Source organism: Cydia fagiglandana, chromosome 27 (assembly GCF_963556715.1).
Source record: "Cydia fagiglandana chromosome 27, ilCydFagi1.1, whole genome shotgun sequence".
NCBI classification, from domain to species: Eukaryota; Metazoa; Arthropoda; class Insecta; order Lepidoptera; family Tortricidae; genus Cydia; species Cydia fagiglandana.
In genome coordinates, this window is record NC_085958.1 from 7984476 (window position 1) to 8011924 (window position 27449).

General features: G+C 40.3%; 1 protein-coding gene across 1 annotated transcript in view; it reads left to right on the forward strand.

Moving 5' to 3' along the window:
• LOC134677866 (dynein axonemal intermediate chain 7-like) overlaps nucleotides 1-27449 on the forward strand; it is a 61091-nt gene that overhangs the window by 3617 nt on the left and 30025 nt on the right. Inside the window, exons 3-13 of the mRNA XM_063536290.1 lie at nucleotides 1167-1233; nucleotides 3641-3750; nucleotides 8161-8252; nucleotides 9950-10083; nucleotides 11263-11315; nucleotides 13227-13364; nucleotides 21347-21421; nucleotides 21884-22083; nucleotides 23469-23635; nucleotides 24481-24616; nucleotides 26831-26931. Coding sequence (XP_063392360.1) covers nucleotides 8179-8252; nucleotides 9950-10083; nucleotides 11263-11315; nucleotides 13227-13364; nucleotides 21347-21421; nucleotides 21884-22083; nucleotides 23469-23635; nucleotides 24481-24616; nucleotides 26831-26931 — 1078 coding nt within the window. The 5' untranslated portion in view covers nucleotides 1167-1233; nucleotides 3641-3750; nucleotides 8161-8178. The remainder of the gene's footprint in view (nucleotides 1-1166; nucleotides 1234-3640; nucleotides 3751-8160; nucleotides 8253-9949; nucleotides 10084-11262; nucleotides 11316-13226; nucleotides 13365-21346; nucleotides 21422-21883; nucleotides 22084-23468; nucleotides 23636-24480; nucleotides 24617-26830; nucleotides 26932-27449) is intronic.

Sequence of the window (27449 nt, forward strand, 5' to 3'; positions counted from 1 at the left end):
TTGCGCGATTCTGGAGATACTCTTGAACGATTTCCACAGGATATGACTTAGAGATCCAAATCACATCTAGGTAATAGATATCTTACTCAATCTAACGTAAACGTGACATTGGTTGCCCGAATTGCGCTGCAAAAGAGAACTAGTTGATATCTAATCTATAATGTATCTAGAATGGATCTAGTACGTGTCGTCTCTTGTGAATATCTTGAAGTTCGAATACGGAAGATTGACTGAAGTACGAACGTTTCCAAGAAAATACGATAGAAATCAATTATGCATTTTATCTGTACAAGCTTTGCTTATTTTGGGGCTAGGTCGACCTGTAAAAGACTGACCCCAATAATTTATTTATTTGGAAAAATCATAAACAAGATATATACAGTGGCAGGCGTGGCTCACTCCGCGATTTCGTCGCTTTGCTACTTGTAGCTAAAAGTACATCCGCTCCACACCAATTTTGGGGAATGCCAATAAGCCGCGCGTGGCGCTGTCGCCACCTAGCGGCCATATCTGTGCTGATCGTAACATAAGCGTTTTGTTAGAGAGTGAGTCTTCTGTACCTAGTACTATATATTATTTATTCTGTGACAGTGGTTTACTAAAAGTACTAGCTTAAATCTAAAATAGGCACTTGAGGCATTGTATTTAAATTAATATAAAGGACCCCGCAGCAAACATAGGGAAAAAGTGGTTTCAGTTAAATCTCACGAAATTTTAGTATGATGTTAATTTGGCTCTCCTGATTATTTTTTTGTATGGGCACAACTCTCTCAGAAGTATACTTTCAGAAATAATCAAGTATGTAATTTTCTATTTACGCGACATGTTTTCTAAAATCGATATATTGTTATGACACCCACTGACAGTTACTGACGTTATAAGGTGCAGCCACCAACTGTCAGGGGGAGGAATTACGTAAAAATGGCTAACCAACACGTATTTTGTATACAAAACTTACATTGATTATTTCTGAAAGTATACTTCTGAGAGAGTTGTGCCCATACAAAAAAATAATCAGGAGAGCCAAATTAACATCATACTAAAATTTCGTGAGATTTAACTGAAACCACTTTTTCCCTATGTTTGCTACGGGATCCTTTGTTTAAATTTAAATTAAATTAAAAAATGTATATAAAAACTTATTTATTTATTTGTAATGTCAACAGGCGGTGGAAGAAGAGGTGATAGTAGAGGAGGTAGCTTTCCAATGGTCTGAAGAGAGTCTTCCGCAAGGTACTCTACAATATATGGCGTCGAGACACTAGGTCCATGGGCTAGGGGGCTGGGGACTCCACAAGGCGCTCAGCAAACGCCAGGCCTGAGTGGACGCTCGGAGCGGAGCGTTCGGCGGGGCGTGCAGCGTGGCGTCGGGCTCACAAGTGATTTGAGCAGCGTGCACTAACGCCACTCCTATACGTTTCCATTTGTTTAACATGCACGCCGCACGCCCCGCCCCGCTGCACGCTTAATTCGAGCGTCCACTCAGGCCTTACACAGGTGACCCTCACTCAGGCAGCTTTCTCGCGCAAAGATTGGCCATAGCAATCCAGCGCGGAAACGCTGCGTGATGGGCACCTTACCAAGGGCGTAAAATTTTAATAGGTATTTTTAATTTTTTAGCTTTATTTATCTTAATTGTTAGTTTTATATTCATTTTATAACACTTATTATATAATAAATGAGTTATTCCCATGTGTGTATGGTCGTACACGCGTGTTTGCTGCTCCCGTATCGGCTTTGATCGTTTTCACATTGTCGGATTCGATATCGGATGTCGGAAGGAAGTAAAATGTAAGAAATATGTGTTTCTCTGTATTTATTTATACATTTAATAAATCATTATTACTAAAAATCGATAGACGACACAAAAAGGCGGATTTAATGCCAATGGCACTCTCCTGCAGCTGTTTTTGTCATAGCGCCTTCCGACATCCGATATCGGAAAGGCGCTTCCGATAAATTCAGCCGTGTCGGAGCCCCCCGTCAGCTGTCGAACCGATAATATGGGGCATTATCTATGAATGAATGAATGAAAATCTTCATTTCAGGCAACTAGTTATTTGTTTTACAAGGGGGCAAAGTTGTTGTTTAACTACTCGTGCTAATATTGATGCCCGAGCAAGCGAAAGATTCCAAAATTGGACCACGAGCGTAGCGAGTGGTTCGAAAAATGGAATCTTGAGCGTTGCGAGGGTTTCAAAGCACGAGGGTTAAACAAAATTTGCCCCCGAGTGAAACACAAAATTTTTCACCACACCAACCCGAGGCAAATATTAAATGTAAAATATCAAACTAAATCAAACCAAATCAAATTCAAATGAATCTTACTAAATACTTATCATCCAAAATCATCATTTAAAAGTCAATTCTACCAGCAAACATAAGAAACCAACTCTAAATTTGCATTTGATTACTTTGCCTCACATGTGAATAAAATGCAACTTTGCTATCAGTTTTTGAAGTGCAAAATAAGCCTTTCCGAGCTGGTGTGGTGAAAAATATATTTTAAAACTAAACACTACAAAACACATTATGGCTGCGATGCATTACGCAACCCCGCAGTGTCAGGGAGCCTATGAAAAGGGACCTTATTGTCGATGGCGCTTACGCCGCACAGCGTCGTAAGCATTGTGTTTATAGCATCGTTAATAATGGCGTAAGCGCCATCGACAATAAGGTCCCTTTTCCAAGATAACGTCATATATTTGTTTTTTTGTGCGTATGTGTATAGGTAGGCATAGTGTTTATTAAAATGTGCATCGTAGCCATGTGTGTTTTTAGTTTTATGATATATATTTTATATATTTATGCTAGTTTTAAGGTATTTACCCAATATATGGGCCCAATAGTTGCCTGAAATAGTTATTTGTTTTACAAGGGGGCAAAGTTGTTGTTTAACCGTTCGTTCTAATATTGATACTCGAGCAAGCGAAAGATTCCAAAATCGAATCACGAGAGCGAGTGGTTCGAAAAATGGAATCTTGAGCGTTGCGAGGATTTCAAGCGAAATATTCCAAAATTGAATTACGAGAGCGAGTGGTTCGAAAAATGGAATCTTGAGCGTTGCGCGGGTTATAAGGGCTCAAAGCACAAGGGTTAAACACAATTTGCTTCCAAGTGAAAGACAAAATTTTTCACCACACCAACCCGAAGCAAATATTAAATGTAAAATATCAAACCAAATCAAATCCAAATGAATGTTATTAATACTTATTAAATATTTATCATCCAAAATCATCATTTAAAAGTAAATTCTATTAGCAAACGGTATCGTCTTGGGTCGTCCCATTCGTTTTTCGTCAAGTTCTTAAATTAGTCCTATTCTGCTTTCGTCACTCATTCTACATTGAAAGCCACCGACGATTGTGACGAATGTAGCGTGAATGACGAATGTAGCGTGAATGACGAAAGCAGAATAGGACTAATTTAAGATCTTGACGAAAAACGAATGGGACGACCCAAGACGATACCCAGCAAACAGAAAACAACTCAAAATTTGTGCATTTGATTACATTGTCTCACATGTGAATAAAATGCAACTTTGCTATCAGTTTTTGAAATGCAAAGTAAGCCTTTCCGAGCTGGTGTGGTGAAAATAAATATTTTCATTTGATTTCAAAAAACTAATTTTATCACGCAGAAGAAGAAGTTGACGAGAAGAAAGTCGCCGAAGAACAGGTAGTGGTGACGAAAAAAAAGAAGGGGAAAAAGGATAAGAAGCCGAAAGAAGTAATACCGGATTTTGAGAAGGTAAATATTAAATCTAGGTATTCTAGGTAGGCTAGGTAGGGTAATTCGCCGGTATAGTGTGTAGCTTCCAAATAGAGCTCGACGGCTAATCCTATTGTTTATTGTTAAGTAAAACCGCTCGTGCCACGTGCCACAGCCACCTGCATAAAAAATACGTACTTCGATTACTGAGTGCCGGCGAGTCGAACGCTACAGAACCAGTCTAAAATGTGTCATCGAGATGCGTAACAAAGGCGCGTTATCGGAGAGCGCACCTACATTGGTTTTTTGAGCGTTGGACTAGCCCGCGCTCAGGTGCCAAATAGAATAAAGGTGGCCACTGACGAACCTTCCAACAGTCCAAATAGCGTGGCTACATTCCAAAATCGGTCCGTGAATGTCAAAAACGTACAATGTTTAGTATTAGGATGCCGTCCATTTGGATGAATCCATTGTAACGGCATCCATTTGGAAGGCTCGTCAGTGGCCTGCTTAAAGAAGACCCTTTTTTGCAGGTAAGTAGCACGTGCGGTTTTACTTAACAATAGACAATAGGATTAGCCGTCGGGCTCTATTTGAAATCTACACACTATAACTGGACACTGTTAGTAATTGGCCACCCTAAACTAAAAATTAATTATATTCACCTATAAACAGAATTCAGTTTAGTATAAGGTTTCAATACCTGGCCACCCCAAAATAACTAGCCACCTTGTGTAACGTAAGTGTGAAAGGGGGCCATTTCGTCGCGTCGCAACAAGTAGCTACAAATACATCCGTTCCACACCAATTTTGGCTAGCCATAAGCCGCGCGTAGCGGTTACGCCACCTGACCTAGCGGTCATATCTGTCCTAATCGTAACAGACGCGTTTTGTTAGAGTGAGTCTTCTGTACCTACTACTATTATTTATTCTGTGGCGGTAATATGTGACGTTATCTATGAAAAGGGACCTTATTGTCGATGACGCTTACGCCATTATTAACGATGCTCCGAAATAAATACAATGTCACGCGACGCTGTGCGGCGTAAGCGCCATCGACAATAAGGTCCCTTTTCATAGATAATGCCCCATTTATTCTGTGGCGGTAGTATAAAAACCTCTGAGTATAAAAACAATGATTAAGTTTATTCGTGTATGAAAACGACAGGAAACATGAAACATGCATGTCATGAGTTTGGAATCAATCAATTTCCGATTGAATGGGTGGGATTGACGATAAAATTAATTTTTCATGCCCCCCTGCGTCGTAGTTTTAGGGTTCTATTTATGGGTCAGTCAGAAAACTGTGTTACGTCTTTCCTGTAGAAATACACAAGAGTTAAGGGCTATAAAGGTTAATTTTCTTATTTAACCCTTATCCACGTGAAAAGGCCCTTCTTTTGTTTAGAGAACTATGATAAAATCATTACTTAGGTACATGCCCACAAGCTGTTAACTATTACCCACAGGAGAGAAAAATATACAGTTCGCGCGAACACACTAGTTTTCTCCCCTGTGGGGCACTACCTATGTACATCTGTACGGAACACTTTTTTTTAAGTACCTAGCCTATATTGTGTCTAGGGAATGCAATAACCGGCCAAATTTCATAACCGGTTTCTGTTACGGTTGTGCCCGAAAAATAACCGAATATCGGTTATAATCGGTTACGGTTATTTTTGACGAAAAATTATAAATATACAATGAGGTAATTAAAAAAATACAGAAATATTTATTTTAGTACGTACGGTATTAGGGAATGTGAGTAAAAGTCTTCGTTTTTTAATAAAAGTCGCCAAATACAGAAAAAGAAAAATATGACCTTGGACGTGATACAATATTCAATAAAAATATTTCATAAATAAGGGAAGTAAATTTGGTATATTTTAGTTATTAAAGTCCGGTGTACCCTTGTTTTGCCGACGGACTTTTCATCGAATATTATTTCATCGACAACGATTCATCGAAACGTTAGTACTAGTAATATTGTTTGGCGTTATTTTGTTTCATATACTATTTATTTCAATTTTTCTTACTGCGTAGAAATACTATTCATCGAATATTACTTGATCGCTGATTCGTTTCAAATTATTTTAATTGGCACAACTACTAAACATTGCAATTCATTTGTTCGACGTATTACTTTAATACACTTTTCTGTTGTAACAATTTTAGGTTTCGGTTAGGTTAGAACTGCGACCCCACACAGAAACGAACGGCTATCAAAGTCATTTTAGGTTAGGTTAGAACTGCGACCCCACACAGAAACGAACGGCTTTAAAAGTAGGTTTAGGTTAGGTTAGAACTGCGACCCCACACAGAATCGAACGGCTTTAAAAATAGGTTAGGTTAGAACTGCGACCACACACATAAACGAACGGCTTTCAAAGTGGGTTTAGGTTAGGTTTGAACTGCGACCCCACACAGAAACGAACGGCTTTCAAAGTAGGTTTAGGTTAGGTTAGAACTGCGACCCCACACAGAAAAGAATGGCTTTCAAAGTAGGTTTAGGTTAGGTTAGAACTGCAACCCCACACAAAAACGAACGGCTTTCAAAGTAGGTTTAGGTTAGGTTAGAACTGCGACTCCACACAGAAACGATCGGCTATCAAAGTAGGTTTAGGTTAGGTTAGAACTGCGACCCCACACAGAAACGAACGGCTTTCAAAGTATGTAGGTTTAGGTTAGGTTAGAACTGCGACCCTACATAGAAACGAACGGCTATCAAAGTCAAACATTACATATTGAAATAATTTTATGCGTAATAAATTTTATTAAATGCAATCCAAAATGAAATAAGAAAACCCGTAAAGAAATACCACGATATAAACTATATACGAAATAACTCGAGTGCCAATTAAAAGTCCCAGATTTAAATTTACTAGTATCAATTCTTCGACGCAATGACTTGTCGATGAAATGAAAATACTTGAAACGTTGTCTTCGAAATAACATTCGATGAAATGTCTGTCGGCAATTCAAGGGTAAACCATTAAAGTCCACGAATGACAAAAATTATAGTCACAGGCGTCATAGCCAAAAAAGGCAGGAATTTGTAGTCTTTAGATGATAAAACATACAATTGAAGTCATAAATAAATAACCGAAAATAACCGTAACCGGTTATTCGGATTTCCAATATTCGGTTATGAAATTTTGTCAAAATATTCGGTTATAACCGAATATTTCGGTTATAACCGAATATTTTGGTTACGGTTATAACCGATTTGCATTCCCTAATTGTGTCCCACTGCTGGGCAAAGCCCTCCCCTGTCCTTCGCCACTCGTCACGGCTTTGTGTTTATACGGAACACTGAACAGTTTAATCGTTTGCAACTTGGATATTATTCTTTGAAAGGGTACTTCAGTGAACGGTTTCAGTCCCTTCAGTCCCCGATAGCCTCTGTAGCCTCCATGACGACTGGAAAGAGGAACATCTCTCAGGAGTGGAAATTGTTGCAGCAGAGTTATAATTGTTCTCCTGTAAATATGAAAATAGTGGCTGTGACATACGGACGGACAGACAGACGTGACGAATCCATAAGGGTTCCGTTTTTTGCCATTTGCCAAATTGCCATTTTAAAAACGCATTAGCTTAAAAAAGTGTTTATGAAATATTGAAGTGCGATGCTTTTACAAATTATTTCTCATTCGGGTCAAGAAACAAAAGATCTTTTTGCTTTGAAATTATTGTCGATAGTTTCAATTTTTATTAACATAAAACATAAAATTAGAAAACATCGGAAATATATATACTTATAACCAATTTCTTTTTCTTAAATACGTAGTGAAATTCTTTTGTAGTAGAATTATAATTATATTCCTGTAAACACGCGCGTGACGTTAAATATCGTTTGCTATAGTTTTTAGGTACCTAAAGTTTTACTATGTTTCAGTTAACTCAATAAAAACAATACCTACTTAATAAAATTTCAACTCAAGTAGTTAGGGTCGGATAACTTAACGATTCGTACTCGTACATATGTCGATTTGACATAAATTATAAGTTTATTTATAACATATTTGGGACATTATCTATGAAAAGGGACCTTATTGTCGATGGCGCTTACGCCGCACAGCGTCGCGCGGCATTGTGTCTATGTCGAAGCATCGTTAATAAAGGCGTAAGCGCCATCGACAATAAGGTCGCTATACATAGATAACGTCACATTTAAGTAAGTGAAATCGGCTAATTTTTTTGTTGTTTTGTCACTAAACACAAACATATTCACGGTTTTTTTCTAAATTTAAAGTGAAAAAGATATCTATGTCTCGTTCTTTTCGTAAATACTTACACCATAATCCCTAATTAATATAATAATCTCACTTTAAAAAAGTTAAAAAGATATTGCTTCTGCGAAGCATCGTTAACGAAAAGTGATCGCTTCTCCGAAGCATATCTTCACAAAGAGGTAGCTTCCCAATAGCGCTAACTTTGTTATTGTAACAGCCCAAAGAGTGGAAGAAAATGAATAAGAAAGACCGAGATCTGTGGCTCGTGAACCGAATAGAAGAGTGGCGAGCCGAGATGGAAGCGGAAAAGTTGGTCACACTTGCTACTGTCATACTTCATACCATTTTGTTTGTGTACTTATTAGGGCTCGGAACCGGTATTTAAAAAAAAACCCGAAATATACCAATATATTGACTTATTTTATGCTCATTACGTAGGACTGAATCATGTATATAGATAACGACAAATCAAATAATAAACAGAACTTCATAATATCGGTATTTTTGTATGGAGCAAATACCGGTTTCGAACCCCTAGTACCAGGGCTCAAAACCGGTTTTTTTTAAAATCCTGAAATAGCCCAAAATTTTTGATTATTGTATGCTCTTTACGTGATACTGAATCATGTATTTAGGTAACATCTTCGTATTATTAGATTGTCCCTTTAAAAATGAAATCATAACCCAAAGAACGAAAAAGAACGTAATAATATCGGTATTTTTGTATGGAGCAAATACCGGTTTCGAACCCCTAGTACTTCTTAGTGTAGATAGTACTGTTTTTATGCGTATAATATCTACCCACTGTACCTGAGTTCAATCTCGTAAGGCCTACCATCAGTACATACATTTGTACAGTCGCCATCAGATATATCGGAGCGGCCAAGGCGCTCAAAAATATCTGAACACGCCTCTATTGTCAAGGCGTTAGAGTGCGTGTTCAGATATTGTGAACGTTTTGGCCGCTCTGATATATCTGATGGCGGCTGTACTGATATCTACGATTACTAGTTTACTGAGGCATGTATCGTATGAATAACGCTACAAAATTTTAAGTAGTTATCATTATACTTGAGCATATGACTAAGCTCGAGCCATACTAACCTACAATCAAGTTCACTTCGATATTACATTTCTATAGTCTGTCAAAAACATTCGCGTCAGGTGAAAAAAGCGGCATTAAAAAATGTAGGTGCGAAGGGTTATCGTCTCATAGAGAATTTGATAATCGCGCCTTTTGCTACCGATAAAGTTGTTTGACAGACTATATCTATTATTATTAACTATGTAGCTCATTAACCCCATAAAAAAATTACATAAGCACAGACTGCTTGGTAAAAGTAAACAATTTAAAAACATTTACATACTTCAATGTGATTGTGTGTGTGAACGTAGGCTCCATAATGTTTTTCTGCAACACCTACTTTTTTGATTACTTCTCTGTTTCCGCTACCCAAAGGTTGTCTGGAAGAGATCGCTCTTTAGCGATAAGACCGCATGTTGTCTGCCTCTACATTTAATCAATAGTACTTTTCTTTTGTATCTTTTTACTGAGGTGTGTATCTATCTATACTTATATTAAATTTATAAACGTAGGTGTTGGGTCTTAGTGTTTTGTAATTCTTCCATGTCATTAACAAAGACATTTATGGCAAAATAAGTGGAGTTAAACCAAGAAAAGTCTGCAACGATAGCAAGTGTTATTTTAAACGGCAAACTTCTATGAAATTATTACGTATTAAATAACAATTGCTCTGCGTATGATCAACATCGCTGCAGACTTTTCTTGGTCTCACTCTATATGATTACATTTATGTGATCTAACATTACAAAGAAAAAAAAATGGTACTAGTAACATTAGTAAAAGTAGCGTCAGTTACAAAAAAAATGCTTCCAAAAAATCAGAAGCATGCCTTCCTTTACCTTAGAAGCAAAGCTTCATATACCTCAGAAGCAAAGCTTCATATACCTTAGAAACATAGCTTTCTATACCTGTCTCGTTTTAGGCAAGCAAGGCTGGCGGGTGCGAAAGAGAAGAAATTAGCCCTGGCGAGGGAGAGGGCAGAACTCTTAGCCAAGGACAATGCGGAACAAGAGATAAGGAGAGATATATTAGCGAAGACTTGTTCCCTGTTTGCCAGTAAGTCATAGAGGTACAGTAATATAGAGATGACACGGGGGAGGGGCCAAACGACCGAACGAGATGCACTTATGGAAATTTCAGCAGGAGTAGCAGAGAAAGCGGTATTATTGCTTGTCCTTGCCACAGTCTCACTTTTTGTTTGTTCCCCACCAAAAATTTTGTATGGTTTATGGTGGGCAACAAATAACCGAATTACGTAGATTGTTTTTGGTATGTTGTCAGGAATGTTAAAACGTGTTTTTAATATTGTCGCTTTGCGTATGTTTTGTCCCTCACGGAGGCACGCGTATAGCTCATCTAAGTATGTAATACAGATGGGAATAGGTATTTTCATATAAATGATATTGGTACACTGCATTTTTAATTTGTTTTGTATTTTTCTTCCGAATTTTCATATATTAGAAAACAATCACATGCTTTATTAACATGCTTCAACGCCAACGTTTTCGTATCGCTACGCTCGTAGTGGATCCCAACGTTTTCCCGCTTTGTAGCGGAAAGCGACTGCGAAAGCACGAAGAGAACCGAGCGGCAAACGGCTTGCTTCTGAACGCAACTTCGTCTGCGTGGATTGATAAAAAAACCGGATAAGTGCGAGTCGGACTCGCCCACTGAGGCTTTCGTACTTTTTAGTATATGTTGTGATAGCGGCAACAGAAATACATCTTCTCTTCTTCAACCTAGCGTTTACCCGGCCTAGCGCCAGGGTCCGCTTTCCTGCTCAGTCTTCTCCACTTTGTCCGATCTTCGGCATCCTCAGGTGTCAGACTGTTCTCTTCCATGTCCGCTGTCACGACGTCCAGCCAGCGCTTCTTAAGCCTAGTAGACAGAAATACACCATCTGTGAAAATTTCAACTGTCTAGCTAACACGGTTCATGGGATACAGCCTGGTGACAGTCAGACGGACAGTGGAGTCTTAGCACAGAATAAATAATAGTACTAGGTACAGAAGACCCACTCTCTAACAAAACGCGTCTGTCACGATCAGCACAGATATGGCCGCTAGGTGGCGACAGGGCCTCGCGCGGCTTATGGCAAACCCCAAAATTGGGGTCTAACGGATGTACTTTTAGGTACAGCGGAGTGAGCCACGCCCTTTCTTAGTAATACTTAGAATCCCCTTTGGATACGAAACCCTAATAAGTCTAATAACTGTCAATTTTGGTATGTTTCAGAATTTGAAAGGGAGAAAATCGAATATTTGAATAATTTACAGCGACAGGCGGAGGTAACTATAGCTAATTGTATTTCTAAGATTATAATGATAAGTTTTGGGCAAAAATTACATTTTTGGTACAAGTATTTATCGCTGACTGTACTTTTCTTACGCCAGATAACTAATATTCATCGAGACAATTCTAAAAACCCCTAACACAATTAGGTTGCGTTGTTTCATCACAGAGTTCCTATGGCCACCTCCTGTCTCCATCATCACATCAGCTCGATGGTACTTTGATATTGCATTGTCATCCGATTTATACATGCATGCAAAATTTCAGCTCAATCGGAAACCGGGAAGTGGATCAAATTTAACTTGCAAGATTTGATGATTACAGACAGACAACGGGACAGGTGAAACATGATCTGTGGGTGAAACTAAATAAAAGCTTGTAAAATACATAAATATACATGTATAGTCACTGCGCTGATGGCCTAGCGGTAAGAGCGAGCGACTTTCAATCCGGAGGTCGCGGGTTCAAACCCCGGCTCGTACCAATGAGTGTTTCGGAACTTATGTACGAAATATCATTTGATATTCGATATCATTTGATTTCGGTGAAGGAAAACATCGTGAGGAAACCTGACTAATCCTAATTTTAAGGCCTAGTTTTCCCTCTGGGTTGGAAGGTCAGATGGCAGTCGCTTTCGTAAAAACTAGTGCCTACGTCAAATCGTGGGATTAGTTGTCAAGCGGACCCCAGGCTCCCATGGGCCGTGGCGAAATGCCGGGATAACGCCAGGAAGAAGAAGAAGAAGAAGAAGTATAGTCACTGCGCTGATGGCCTAGCGGTAAGAGCGAGCGACTTTCAATCCGGAGGTCGCGGGTTCAAACCCCGGCTCGTACCAATGAGTTTTTCGGAACTTATGTACGAAATATCATTTGATATTCGATATCATTTGATTTCGGTGAAGGAAAACATCGTGAGGAAACCTGACTAATCCTAATTTAAGGCCTAGTTTTCCCTCTGGGTTGGAAGGTCAGATGGCAGTCGCTTTCGTAAAAACTAGTGCCTACGTCAAGTCATGGGATTAGTTGTCAAGCGGACCCCAGGCTCCCATGAGCCGTGGCAAAATGCCGGGACGATGGCTGTATTGACTATACATATTTATGTCTTCTTCTTCCTCGCATTTTGCCAAGACTCATGGGTCCGCTTGACAACTAATCCCATGATTTGACGTAGGCACTAGTTTTTACGAAAGCGACTGCCATCTGGCCATCCAACCCAGAGGGTGAACTATAGTTCGTTTTTTTTAGCATTAGAAAGAACTTGCAAGAAGGTAAGCGATCTTGACATGTCTTTTAATTGAAAAACGCTTTTTAAAAATCAGTAACTTACTTATGAAAGCATAAGAATATAAATGATCGTATTAGATTCATAATTGTTACATATTTGCCGTGACTTATTTTTAAAACGTGTTTTTCAATAAAAAGACACATCAAGATTGTTTACCTTATTTCTAATGCTAAAAAAAACGAAGTATAGGCCTTATTGGGATGTCCGGTTTCCTCACGATGTTTTCCTTCAACGGACGGCAAGCGCCGCAACCGCATGCGCGGCTATGTTGTTGTATCGCGCAGACGCTAACAGCGCTGCGCGGAGTGCAGTTCGGTAGCCGGTAGCTTCGTGTATAAACGTGTGCTCGTATCAGATCCTACGACCGATTATAAGTATCATAAGTTTACTTATTGAAATGTTTTCCAGATAGACGACCGGTCTGGCCTAGTGGCCTGCCTGCGAAGCCGATGGTCCTGGGTTCGAATCCCAGTAGGGGCATTTATTTGTATGATGATACAGATATTTGTTCCTGAGTCATGGGTGTTTTCTATGTACCTATTTAAGTATTTGTATATTATATATAGGACTTAGTCAATCTGTGTAAGAATGTCCTATAATATGTATTTATTATTTATTTCCAGTGGCAACAATACCTCCGGTGCGACGGTCTGCCAGACCCCCGCGTGCCCACGCAGATGGCCACTTACATCCATGTCTGGCAAAACACGAACGCGTGTGACGCAGATGAGTTGGACAGGCGCTGTGTTGAGGCTTTACCGGTAAGATAACATCAGATAAGATAGCTTGTGTCGTACGTACAAGTATGTATCCAGATGAACACATACCACATACCTCCTCGTCTGCCAAAACACGAACGCGCGTGACGCTGATGAGGACAGACGGTGTGTTGAGGCTTTACCGGTAAGACTCGTACCTATGAATACAGATGAATATATAACTCCACGTCTGGCAAAACACGAACGCGTGTGACGCCGATTCCTGTGCATTACTTTTTTTTTATGTAATAGTCAGCAAACGGGCAGACGAGCCGCCTGATGGGAAGCTTACTGGTAAGATTATAGCTTGTAGCGATAAATGACAATGTTTTATCACCCCCGGGTAGGGTTACCAGACTTCAGGATTTTTTCTGACATGTCAAGAATTTTGGCCGTTTGTCGAGAATGCGGCTGGAATACGAAACTGTCAGGAATTTTAGTGAATTAACAATAGTACCTAAAAAGGTACTTTATTCAAATTTACTTATCAAGCATACATAATACCTATATATCGTATACGGATAGACACCCCGTCGCCTGCCGATACGAGCGTCAGGAAAAATTTTCGCAAATCAGGAATTTTGTCAGGAAATTCCTAACTGGGATCTGGTAACCCGAGTACCTACTATCCTGCAGTTGAACATATACCTCCAAGTTTTGCAGACGCTTATGATGCTGACGAATAACCCCGGCTACACACGTTAACTATAAATCGTAGCGATTAATCTGTGCAGTCCGATTTGCGCAGTTTTATCTACCATGTGTATTACAAATCGTTACGATAATCGACAACGATTTGTCATACACACGGCAGATAAAACTGCATAAATCGGACTGCACAGATTAAGGCACTGGTCCCACCGCGAGCTAGTAAGCTATGAACTATAAGACACTAAAAGAGACACGGCGATATTTATAGCTCACCGCTGGGCGAGTAACTATAAATATCGCCGTGTCTCTTTTATTTACACGGGAGTGCTTATCTTTTGTTCGTGTTTATAGCCGATAGCTCATAGCTTACTAGCTCGCGGTGGGACCAGTGCCTAATCGCTACGATTTATAGTTACGTGTGTAGCCGGCATTAGACAGGGGGTGTATCGACGAGGCGCTACCGGGACGTTGCGTAATTGATAAGAAAGCTTGTGACGATAAATGACAATGTTTATAGGTAAAAAATATATTAAAATTTAGTTATCGCTTATCGCGAAGCGCTGGTGGCCTAGCGGTGAAAGCGTGCGACTTGCAATCTGGAGGTCGCGGGTTCAAACCCCGGCTCGTACCAATTAGTTTTTCGGAACTTATGTACGTGAAAACGGACAAGTTTAAGTACCTGGGATCAGTACTGCATGAGTCCGGGATCATTGATCACGACATCCGAGCCCGAATCAGCGCGGCTTGGTCTAAATGGCGGGAGGTCACAGGAGTCATCTGCGACCGCAGAATACCGCTTAGACTCAAAGGGCTAGTGTATAAGTGCATTATCCGTCCAGTCCTACTTTATGGCGCCGAGACGTGGCCGGTTCTTGGAAGGCATGTTCAGGAGCTTCGCGTTACTGAGATGAAGATGCTGCGATGGATGTGCGGCGTTACGCGCGCTGACCGCATCCGTAACGAGTACATCCGTGGCAGCCTCGCAGTCCGTGACGTAGCGGAGAAGCTCCAAGAATGTCGCCTCCGGTGGTTCGGCCACGTTTGCCGCAGGCCAGCTGACTACGTAGGAAACATATGCCTTAACCTAGCCCTTGACGGCCCCCGACCCCGCGGCAGACCAAAAAAGCGATGGCTCGATGTCGTGAAAGCAGATATGAGCGTGAACGGGCTCACACGAGACGACGCCCAGGATCGCGCAAAGTGGAGGAAAGCAAGTAGGAAAGCGGACCCTGGCAAAGGCCGGGATAACGCTAGGTAGAAGAAGAAGAGATGTACGAAATATCATTTGATATTTACCAGTCGTTTTTCGGTGAAGGAAAACATCGTGAGGAAACCGGACTAATTCCAATAAGGCCTAGTTTACCCTCTGGGTTGGAAGGTCAGATGGCAGTCGCTTTCGTAAAAACTAGTGCCTACGTCAAATCATGGGATTAGTTGTCAAGCGGACCCCAGGCTCTCCTGAGCCGTGGCGAAATGCCGGGATAACGCGAGGAAGAAGAAGTTATCGCTTATACGCTCAACATACATGGTGATCATATCGTTAGCTTTTAAAGTCCTACTAGCCTTCGCACGGAGCACGACACGAGTTTTTTAACCGACTTCCCAATCTCAAAGAAGGAGGTTATCAATTCGGTTGTATGTTTTTTTTTTTTTTTTTTATGTTTGTTACTCCATATCTCCGTCATTACTAGATCGATTTTGAAAATTCTTTTTTTGATTGAATGTAGGTATATGCATACAGATTGGTCCCGTTTTTGTCAAAACCCAGTTCTGATGATGGGATCCATGAGGAATCGAGAGAACTCCTCAAATCTTAACGGCATACATATAGTGATTTTTGGGTTTTTATCAACAAATCAAGCATATACACCCAAAAAAGTGACATTTGATGAAGTGGAACTGCTGATGATGATCAGAACGGAACTCTTTAACGACGCATAGTTCACGGTTGGTGATTTGTCCTCTTCGTTATGTTTGTTAAGCAAGTTAAGTTTTTAAGCCACATTTTTGTCAAGCTCGAGTTCTGATGATGGGATCCATGAGGAATCAAGGGAACTCCTCAAATCTTAAAGGCATGCGTATAGAAATTTTTGTATTTACATCAGAAAATCAAGCATTTTCATTAAAACTGTTGCATTTGATGAAGTGGAACTGCTGATGATGATCAGAACAGAACTCTTCAACGACGCATAGTTCATGGTTGTCGATTTGTCCTCTTCGTTATGTTTGTTAAGCAAGTTAAGTTTTTAAGTCACATTTTTGTCAAGCTCGAGTTCTGATGATGGGATCCATGAGGAATCAAGGGAACTCCTTAAATCTTAAAGGCATGCGTATAGAGATTTTTGTATTTACATCAGAAAATCAAGCATTTTCATTAAAAACTGTTGCATTTGATGAAGTGGAACTGCTGATGATGATCAGAACAGAACTCTTAAACGACGCATAGTTCACGTTTGGCGATTTTTCCTTTTCGTTATGTTCGTTAAGCAAGTTAAGTTTTTAAGCCACATTTTTGTCAAGCTCGAGTTCTGATGATGGGATCCATAAGGAATAGAGGGAACTCCTCAAATATTAAAGGCATACGTATAGATTTTTTTGTATTTTCATCATAAAATCAAGCATTTCCATTAAAAACTGTCGCATTTGATGAAGTGGAACTGCTGATGATGACCAGAACAGAACTCTGCAATGACGCATGGTACACGTTTGGTGATTACGAATTTCGATTTTGACTTGGACTGGGACCCGGACTCGGACTCATACCCGGATCCGGTTCGGACCCGGACCTGGACTCGGATCCGGATTCGGACCCGGACTCGGACTCGGACCGGGACTCGGAACCGGACTCGGATCCGGCCTCGGATCCGGACTCGGACCCGGTCTCGGACCCGGACACGGACCCGGACTCGGACCCGGACTCGGACTTGGACACGGACTCGGACCCGGACCTTGACCCAGAAAACCACTATGATACCTTAACTAAATAAACAACTATGATTACCTACCATAAAATTAATGTAGGTATAAAGTACGATGATGCCAGTCTTACTAGCCCCTCCCGCTTAAACCCCCGTACACCGCACGGCATGCGCCATTAAGTGGGTTAGGTTAGGTTTGAACTGCGATCCTCACAGAACCGAACAAGGATTAGGTTAGGTTAGAACTGCGAGCCTTACAGAAACGAAATGCTACTTGAAAAGTGAGTTTGATTAGGTTCGAACTGCGATCCGCACAGAACCGAACTGCTATCTGAGGAGTGGGTTAGGTTAGGCTAGAACTACGACCCTCATGGCTCCTCTTCACGATGGGCCAACGCCGGTCACTCCAAGGGACGCATTTATGCGTTAGAGGGAGCAAGTGATATTGCTATCTCATTCTACCGCATGGCTGCGTCCCTTGGAGTGGCCGGCGTTGGCCCATCCTGTAGAGGAGCCATTATACAGAAGCGAAATGCTAGTAGAAAAGTGGGTGGTTTTACCTCCTTTTCTACATAGTGTACCATCTACAATAATCTTTCATCGGCCCCCATGGAAGTCGGTTTTTAGGGTTCCGTACCCAAAGGGTAAAACGGGACCCTATTACTAAGACTTCGCTGTCCGTCCGTCCGTCCGTCCGTCCGTCCGTCCGTCCGTCCGTCCGTCTGTCACCAGGCTGTATCTCACGAACCGTGATAGCTAGACAGTTGAAATTTTCACAGATGATGTATTTCTGTTGCCGCTATAACAACAAATACTAAAAACAGAATAAAATAAAGATTTAAATGGGGCTCCCATACAACAAACGTGATTTTTGACCAAAGTTAAAAGACTTTAAAATTATGTTTATTCTTCATTAAATTCTGATAGGTCGAAAAAGTGCAAAAATGTTTTTTCCCAACAATAATGTCTACCCAAATTATCCATTAAGGCGCTCTTATAGTTGAGTTTTACGTTTCCGAGGGGGTGAAGCAGACGAGTGGTAGAACAGGCGGGCGGGCGCCCCGCGCACCCCGCCGCACCATTCCCGCGCAGCACGTCTACATCCTTATTCTGGCGCCATCGGTATTCTGAATATTCTGATTTGTCAGTTCCGGGATTTTTTCCGGCAAATAATATCGAATAAGATTTATTAGCAAATTCGTAATTTAATGAGTACTTAATGAAATTATATACAATATGAGAGTATACCCCGACAAACTAAGTACCTAATCAAATTATACCCAATTACTATGAGACAGAAATGAGTACTTAAGTACTTACCTTAAAAATATAATAGAGTTAGACCAAGAAAATTCTGCAACGATTTTGATTGCACACGCAGTGCAAGTGTTATTTTGAACGACAAACCTTCATGAAATTATGATTAACACTTGCACTGCGTGTGTAATCAAAATTGTCGCAGACTTGGTCTAATTCTAGAAGTCAATTTCGGGCAAGTAGGTATTGAAAATAAGGAGGAATAGGAATACTGTAGTTCGTTTTTTTTAGCATTAGAAAGTACTTGAAAGAAGGTAAGCGATCTAGACAGGTCTTTTAATTGAATGGCGCTTTTTAAAAATCAGTAACTATTACTTATGAAAGCTTATTTTATATATTGGGACTTTTATTTTATATAAAATCAATCAACATTTGGCATGATGTGTCACATCCCCGTAGCTGCAGGCGTCCATAGGCTATGGTGAATGCGGGTCGTATGCTGGCTTGCCACCAGTGTGGTATATAAACAGCATTTTTTGGAATAAATTTCCATATAGCACGGTACGGACTTGGCGGAAATAAGGTAGAAGTACTAGTGCACAACGCTGCACTAGTATTCGACACGGGCACTTTATGTCAAAGTGACAAGAATTAAATTTGAATACAGAAAGATCGTCGCCGTTCAAATTTAACCTATATTACTTTGACATAAAGTATAGTGTGTAGCTTTCAAATAGAGCTCAACGGCTAATCCTATTGTCTATTGTTAACCCTTATCTTGGCATCGTAACACCCGTGATACATGGAACTTAAAAAAATCTAGCAAGTTCACTTTATTACCTAACAAAATAATTCTGCCATCAATATGTCGAGCTACCCTCCTTACTTATAGAAAAAAATAATGGACACGAGTGTCATTGTAAATTAATTAGTAATAATCAACATGGCGCCGCGGAAACAATAGATTTCGGTTCGTACTGGAAGTTTTGCATTTATTTCTTATGTTAGTATATATTTTTCCATAATCTATATTTTGATGTCTTTACTGTCTCTTAGTGCATACATATTTACAATGGCTTTGAATTTAAAAACATTTAATACACAGAACCTTACATGAAACTGTTATGTATTATATTTGATACAGTGCCAAGAACGTAGAAATGTACATATAGAAAGGATTGTATTACATTTAATAAATTGCCAAGTTATCGTCAAAATAGTTTTACATGATTTTTTTATTTTTTCATTTTTGTGGGGTTACAAAACATGCTTCAATTATTGAATATTAGTGGTCGTATTATTTAGTTATTAAACTTTGATTTTTTTAAGAACTAGATGTTATTTAACTATATATTCGTACGCTGTAGCACTATTGCTACGCCGTAGCCCGTAGCACGGAAAAATATGTGTATGGCAAAAAATGGCCCCAAAGTAAAAAAAAAAATGTATTTTTTTTACTTTTAATTATTTGTTTACTTTTCATATTTTACTCAACTTTTTGCTGACGACTTTATTGAAACTTTACGGGATCAAATTTTCCGCCCATGTGATCAGGTATTCGTAGATATAATTCATATTTACAGATTAAATAGTCATCTGATGCTTTAGATTGCGTTTAATTAGCAGTAAAAGCTAATTTCTGTAGCATTACATGTTTTATTTTTATTAAAATCTACATTTTTCTACTAAAAAGTAGGTAACTATTTTGTCGAGTTATTGGCACTGTATCAAATATGATACATATGATTTTCCGAAACTGGAAAATCCTGGATTTTTTTCCTTATTTTTTAATAGTCTAGTATGCTCAATAGGTAACAAAAAACTAAAAAAATTTTTATATTTAAGATATTTTGAGCCTTGCCAAGATAAGGGTTAAGTAAAACCGCACGTGCTACTTACGTGCAAAAAAGGGTCTTAATTATTTTATTTGGCACCTGAGCGCCGGCTAGGCCAACGCTCAAAAAACCAGTGTAGGTGCGCTCTCCGATAACGCGCCTTTGTGTCATCTCGATGACACATTTTAGACTGGTTCTGTAGCGTTCGACTCGCCGCACTCAGTAACCGGAGTACGTATTTTTTATGCAGGTGGTTGTGGCACGTGGCATGAGCGGTTTTACTTAACAATAGACAATAGGAGTCTGTGGCCATGAGTAAGCCCATTCATAATAAAAAAAAAGGATTAGCCGTCGAGCTCTATTTGAAAGCTACACACTATACCCATGTCGAATACTAGTGCAGCGTCGAGCACTAGTACTTCTACCTTACCTAATATTAAACACAAAACCATTTTAGGCATTTTTCGACCACTTCCCTTAAAACGCATGTAGGTAACTCGGAAACTAAAAGCGGTGAAATGGTTAGGTACCACTCGGAAGCCGGTGTTGCTCGAAGGGTACCACCATACACTAAACACTCCCACATAGGTATTTGAATCCCGGACACATATGTTTAAAAATGATTCAATTTGAAATAGCCTTTAATAAAATTTGTTTACACAATTTATCAATCGTGACTGAATTCCGGATTGGTTAGACGGGTGTGTGCCTTTGCTTCCCAACTTGTTATAAATTGACAATATGACGGGCGAATGTCTGAAATGTCACAGTAATTAAGAATTATTTTGCTTTTCTTCGTAAGAATGTTGAAAAACATTGTGTGTATAACATATTTGCATATTTATACAGTGGTTACCCATTTTATGAAACGTCCACTAAACTAGCATAGGTCCGACGCTGGCAGTGGCCACGGGCGTACTGGCGCGGGGAATAGGCGCAAGGTATTGCCGCGTAGGGTGTAATTTAGTAGGCAAAAGTTGAATTCATAAAATTATGAATGAAAAGATTAACGTATCGATAAAAGGACCAGCAAAAACGAAGATTTACTTAAAAGCTATCGAATGAGGTAAGTTTCATATCCATTTTCGTCGTAGTACTTCTAAAATATGGATCAAAAGACAGCTTTAAGCATGTTTTCAACTTAAGATTCTATCGAGAAAATAATGAGCCGTTGTGTTTCTGACAAGCAATAACGTAGTTCAAGGACTAAAGTTATACATACTAGAAAATAATGCATGAAATCCTTGTAAAAGTCTGTAAATATGGTTACAAAAAAGCGCATTTTACTACACACCGCGCCTTAAATAGTGAATTTTATTTCTAGATGATAATGATGCTCGAAGAAATGGTGGCAAATCCGAAACAGTACACACCGTTGCGACTGCAGATCTTCAATGAAGTAAGTAGAAATCATCACACCTTATAAAACCACAGGTTCGTTTTCCAACCACTGTGCCAACTGTGCACCTGCCACTGTGCCAACTCGCGTCTTATGCATATTTCACTTCCACCCCTGGAGCATATAGCTATAGCGACTCCTCTCTGGACGGCCAATGAAAGCAGGCCAGAGCTGAGAGTCCTGCGAGTCCCCATGGGGTCCACTCCGACCGACGAAGACACGCCGGAGACGGAGACCCTTACCGAGTCTCGGGAGCACTCGGGTCCGTGCGGTCGTTACTTCCCAACAGCTCGCCACAAGCTGCCCTGCGGGCAGTTATTTGTTTATCCTTTCCATATCTCGGGACCATGGGACCCCGGACCTTTGGGAGGCGTGCGTGGGGCCGAAGCCAACAGCGCAGAGGCCCTTTAAGACAGTTATCTCATCTTATCTTACCCTATCTTATCTTATTCTCTGCCACAGGTTCGCCTGCAGCTACGCGAGCAGCTCTCCGAAACCATCCAGTGCGCGTCCTACATGACACTGCGCAATTTGGAAAAGAACCTCAAAATGGTGTCGATCAAGTTAGCGACGTACAACAGGGAGTTTAAAGCTTTGAAGCTGAACATATGGGTGGCTGTGCGCATGCCCACTAGGAAGTTGAAGCCAGTGGAACCGGAGCCGTAAGTTTAGACCGAAATAAAATGTTTATTGACAAAAGTTGACATTTATAAAAAGACATTGGCACAAGTTGAGTTTTATTGACAAAGTTGTACGTGAGTTTAGACCAGAATAAAGTGTTTATTGACAAAAGTTGACATTTATTACAAAAGACATTGGCACAAGTTGAGTTTTATTGACAAAGTTGTACGTGAGTTTAGACCAGAATAAAGTGTTTATTGACAAAAGTTGACATTTATTAAAAAAGACATTGGCACAAGTTGACTTTTATTGACACAAGTTGTACGTGAGTTTAGACCAGAGTAAAATGTTTATTGACAAAAGTTGGCATTTATTACAAAAGACATTGGCACAAGTTGACTTTTATTGACACAAGTTGCACGTGAGTTTAGACCAGAATAAAATGCTTATTGACAAAAGTTGACATTTATTAAAAAAGACATTGGCACAAGTTGACTTTTATTGTCACAAGTTGTACCTTATTGGCACAAGTCACACTTATTGGCACAGCTATTGACACTTATTGGTGACACTTATTGGCACAAGTTGACATTTGCTGACACATTTGACTGCTATTAACACAAAAAGTCAATTTTAAAAACATGATTTAACATTCCTTACAACATACCAAATACAACCTACGTAATTTGGTCGGGCTATTTATTCCCACCTTAAACCATACAAAATTTACGGTTGGGATTTAAAAAAAGGGAGACTGTGACAAGGACAAACAATAATAGCACTTTCGCTGCTACTCCTAATGAAAGTTCCATAAGTGCATCTATCGACGTGATTCGGGAAATGAATTAGAGATTCACTAGATATGAAATAAGAAGGTAATAGTAAAGATATATGAAGTTCCACGACAAAAGGTATGTATAGTGTGTTGTGTAGCTTTTTAGACAATAGGATTAGCCGTCGAGCTCTATTTGAAAGCTACACACTATACCTTATGGATTGGCGCTTACGCTATTATTACCGCCGCTCCAATATTATTGCGGCTGTCATAAGGTACCTGTGGAACGTCACATATCTTTACTATTTCATATCTAGTGAATCTCTCATTCATTTCCCGACTCGGGCCGTAAGCCTCTATGTTTCAAAGCACTACCTGGGTCGATCAACTATTTCTTGTTGTTATTCTGTCCCATCAGCCAGGAGACAATAGCATAGTTTCTTAGAAGAGCTGCTGTACCATGTTCCACAAACGTACTTAGTAGATGTCCCATTATGGAAAGGCCTTATAACTACCAAAAAACTCAAGTTTGGTTCATTTAAATACGAAATAAGTAGTATTTTAAGAGTGACCCAGGAGACCGTAACCATGGCATGTATGGCAACTAGTGACAAGAAAAAGTTGATTCACCCACCTAATGTTTTTTTACAGTGAACCCATTGATCTAGAGTTTCCGGCGTTGAATGTGGCCCTGAAACTGCCTAAATCCATAGACGGGAGCTGCGTATGTGTGCGTGCGGCCAAGTCAGAGGTGGATTTATTGAGCGAGTCGTCGAAGACTTATGCGCTAGCTGCCGAAGTAGCCAATAGATACACAGGTTAGCCTCCTAAGATCCAGAGTCGTTTATGCAGTTTTGAATTTGGAAACTTCTTTTATTCCATTATAGTTTAGAATTCGATTTTACTTTGTTCTTTTTAAAGGAACTCAGGACTTAGAAGGTTAGTTATTTTATTCATTACCCGTTGACAGTGAGTATTTCCACCATATGATTCATATTCACCCAATGTTGTCGGAACTTATGTACGAAATATCATTTATCATTTGATATTTACCACTAGCTTTTCGGTGAAGGAAAACATCGTGAAGAAACCTGTATGCATCTGGCCTATCTGGGAAGAAATTCAAAGAAGTATGTGAAGTCCCCGCATTGGGCTAGCGTGGGGACTGAAGCCGAAGACCCCTCGCACATGCGAGGCCTGTGCCCAGCAGTGGGATGTACAATAGGCTGAATTATTTATTTTTCTTCATAAGTTAGGCATAACATTAATATAAAAGTAAAATACAAAAACAATAAAAATACATATAAACACATTATAAAATACCTAACCTAAGGTGCCGCCGGCAGCGGGGCAAGGCTCAAGCTACCGTAGGTCAGGGCCTCAAAGAGAGGAACCGGCGGACTATCCGCGCCGTGTCCAAGATCACCGCCTTCTGAATCTGAGCCTTAATCCAACCACCTAGCGAGAGTCTCTCAAGATGTTGGTCGAGACTCTTCGCTATTAAACCGTTCACTGAAACGACTATCGGGACAATGATCGTCGAATCAACATCCCACATGGCGGTTATCTCGTGAGCCAAGTCTAGGTACTTACTGGACTTGTCCTTCTCGGACTTAGTGGACTTGTCCTTCTCGGAAAGGCTGAATTATTATTATTATTTCAGACCTGTTCGTGTTTATGGTGAAGGAGCACGTGGAGATGCTGAAGATCAAAGCGGAACAGGACGCCGTCCGATCCGCCTTCTACAAAGAAGTCAACGCCAAGATCAGAGAGCTGGAAGCTTTCTTGAAGGCCAACATGTAAGCATACTATATAGTTGAACAGAACGCCATTCAAACCGCAAATAAAGAAGTCAACGCCAGGATCAGAGAACTGGAAGCTTTCTTGAAGGCCAACATGTAAGTAATATATAGTTGAACAGAACGCCATTCAAACCGCAAACAAAGAAGTCAACGCCAGGATCAGAGAACTGGAAGCTTTCTTGAAGGCCAACATGTAAGTAATATATAGTTGAACAGAACGCCAATAGGACCGCCTTCTACAAAGAAGTCAACGCCAGGATCAGAAAACTGGAAGCTTTCTTGAAGGCCAACATGTAAGTATACTATATAGTTGAACAGAATGCCAATAGGACCGCCTTCTACAAAGAAGTCAACGCCAAGATCAAAGAGCTGGAAGCTTTCTTGAAGGCCAACATGTAAGTAATATATAGTTGAACAGAACGCCAATAGGACCGCCTTCTAGAAAGAAGTCAACGCCAAGATCAGAGAGCTGGAAGCTTTCTTGAAGGCCAACATATAAGTAATATATAGTTGAACAGAACGCCAATAGGACCGCCTTCTACAAAGAAGTCAACGCCAGGATCAGAGAACTGGAAGCTTTCTTGAAGGCCAACATGTAAGTATACTATATAGTTGAACAGAACGCCATTCAAACCGCAAACAAAGAAGTCAACGCCAGGATCAGAGAACTGGAAGCTTTCTTGAAGGCCAACATGTAAGTAATATATAGTTGAACAGAACGCCAATACGACCGCTTTCTACAAAGAAGTCAACGCCAGGATCAGAGAACTGGAAGCTTTCTTGAAGGCCAACATGTAAGTACCTATACTATATACAGTTGAACAGAACGCCAATAGGACCGCCTTCTACAAAGAAATCAACGCCAGGATCAGAGAACTGGAAGCTTTCTTGAAGGCCAACATATATACTATATAGTTGAACAGAACGCCAATAGAACCGCCTTCTACAGAGAAGTCAACGCCAGGATCAGAGAACTCGAAGCTTTCTTGAAGGCCAATACGCCTACGATGGAGCGAGCTCGCCCAGAAGGTGCCTGTTCACTCTTGATTTGAAGGTTGCCGGGTTATAAGAACACGGAAATATAGACGCCGGCAAGGAATTCCATTCCTTGGCAGAGCGCATAAGAAAAGTAGAAGCAAAGCGCTTCGTGCGAATTGATGGAATATCTACCAAGTAAGGATGGAAACCGGCCGTGCGTCTAAAAGTCCGATGGTAGAATGGGGATGGTGGAATAAGCACGTGTAGCTCTTGGGCACACTCCCCGAAGTGCAACCTGTAGAATACCGACAGGCTGGCGACTTTCCGCCGATGGGCCAAAGGCGTGTCTGAAGCGCGTAATGAAGCTTAGCCGTTAGCTTCTTGTGGCCAATCATCCTCCTGGCTCTGCGCTCCACTGAGTCCAAAGCGGCGAGTTGGTATTTAGCTGAGCCATCCCACAGGTGGCTGCAATACTCCATACACGACCGGACTTGAGCTTTGTAAAGTGTTAGAAGCTGTCCAGGTGTGAAGTATCGCTTCACCTTATTTAGGACGCCCAGCTTTCTGGCCGCAGTTTGTGCTTTAGTTTGTGCCTGCCGAAGCTGAGGACTGAACTCAGCTCCATGCCGAGGAGTTCCAGGCTGTCGGTAATAGGTACAGATGCACCCCGGAAAGAAGGAGTCAGGTCGAATGGACTCCGTTTTGCGGAAAATAGACACGTCTGCGTTTTGGAGGCATTGAACGTGACCAGATTGTCATCATTGTCATATGTAGTTGAAATGCCTACTACAAAAAAATCAACGCCAGGATCAGAAAACTGAAAGCCTAACCCGTTATACTTACTTGCGTATTTTTTACACGAAATTCCCTAATGTTCCCACCCTCCCACTGAAGAAATAAATACGCAAATAAATATAACAGACCACCAACAGAAGAACAATACTCAAAATCGTTTTCTGACGTTGTTTTCTCCATGTGTTTCTGTATAATTATTTAGTATTCATTCTTTTTTCATTGATATTTTGATTGTAATGTAGGTACAGGTACCTGAATGTATTATCCAAGAGAATATAACTAAGTAACCAGTAACGACGTGTTATACGGGCCCTACTTCATGTTCTCTACCTCTGCTTTTTATTTCCGATACATGTTCGTACATGTTTTCGACTGTCCCGAATACATTTTTAAATATTTATCTTATAAAGCACCTCTCTAATTTGTTTGTCTGTTTAGATATACGAAGAACGAACAGGAAAAGGAAGACCTTGATAATCTCAATCTGTCGGAGCCTCCGTTCATGCAAGATCCTAGGACGCTGATAGGAGAAAATAACGGTAGGTAGGGTAACAGCACCAGTGGCCAGCCAGGGACCAGTGGTCAGCCTTTTGAGTCGTTTATTGGTCATAAATATCTGGTATATTCGTTTAAACAAATCGCGATTAATGAAATAGGAGCTTTGATTCCTTATTGGTTAATACGTCACACGACAGGTGCGGTGAGGGAACGGGGGGAAGAAATATACTCGTTCATACAGGTGCTGTTTGTCGAAGAGTGCAAAAGTGTCATGTCCGCCATATTTTTATCTGCACGTGGTGTTCTCTTAACAGGCAAGAAAAACTATGTTTTAATGTTATAAGTTATTATTTTTGTTAATGATTGGTTTGATTATTAGTTTATCTATTAAATTGGATTATGTTTTGATGAAAATATAAATATTTCACTTATAAATTGAGGGGGCTGGCCACTGGATAACACTTTTTTCCAAAAAACCCAGTGTTCAGCCCCCCACGGCTGACCTTTGGGTTATTCGTTTATTTTATTATTTTCGAACCAATGCGACCGTTAGGACCGT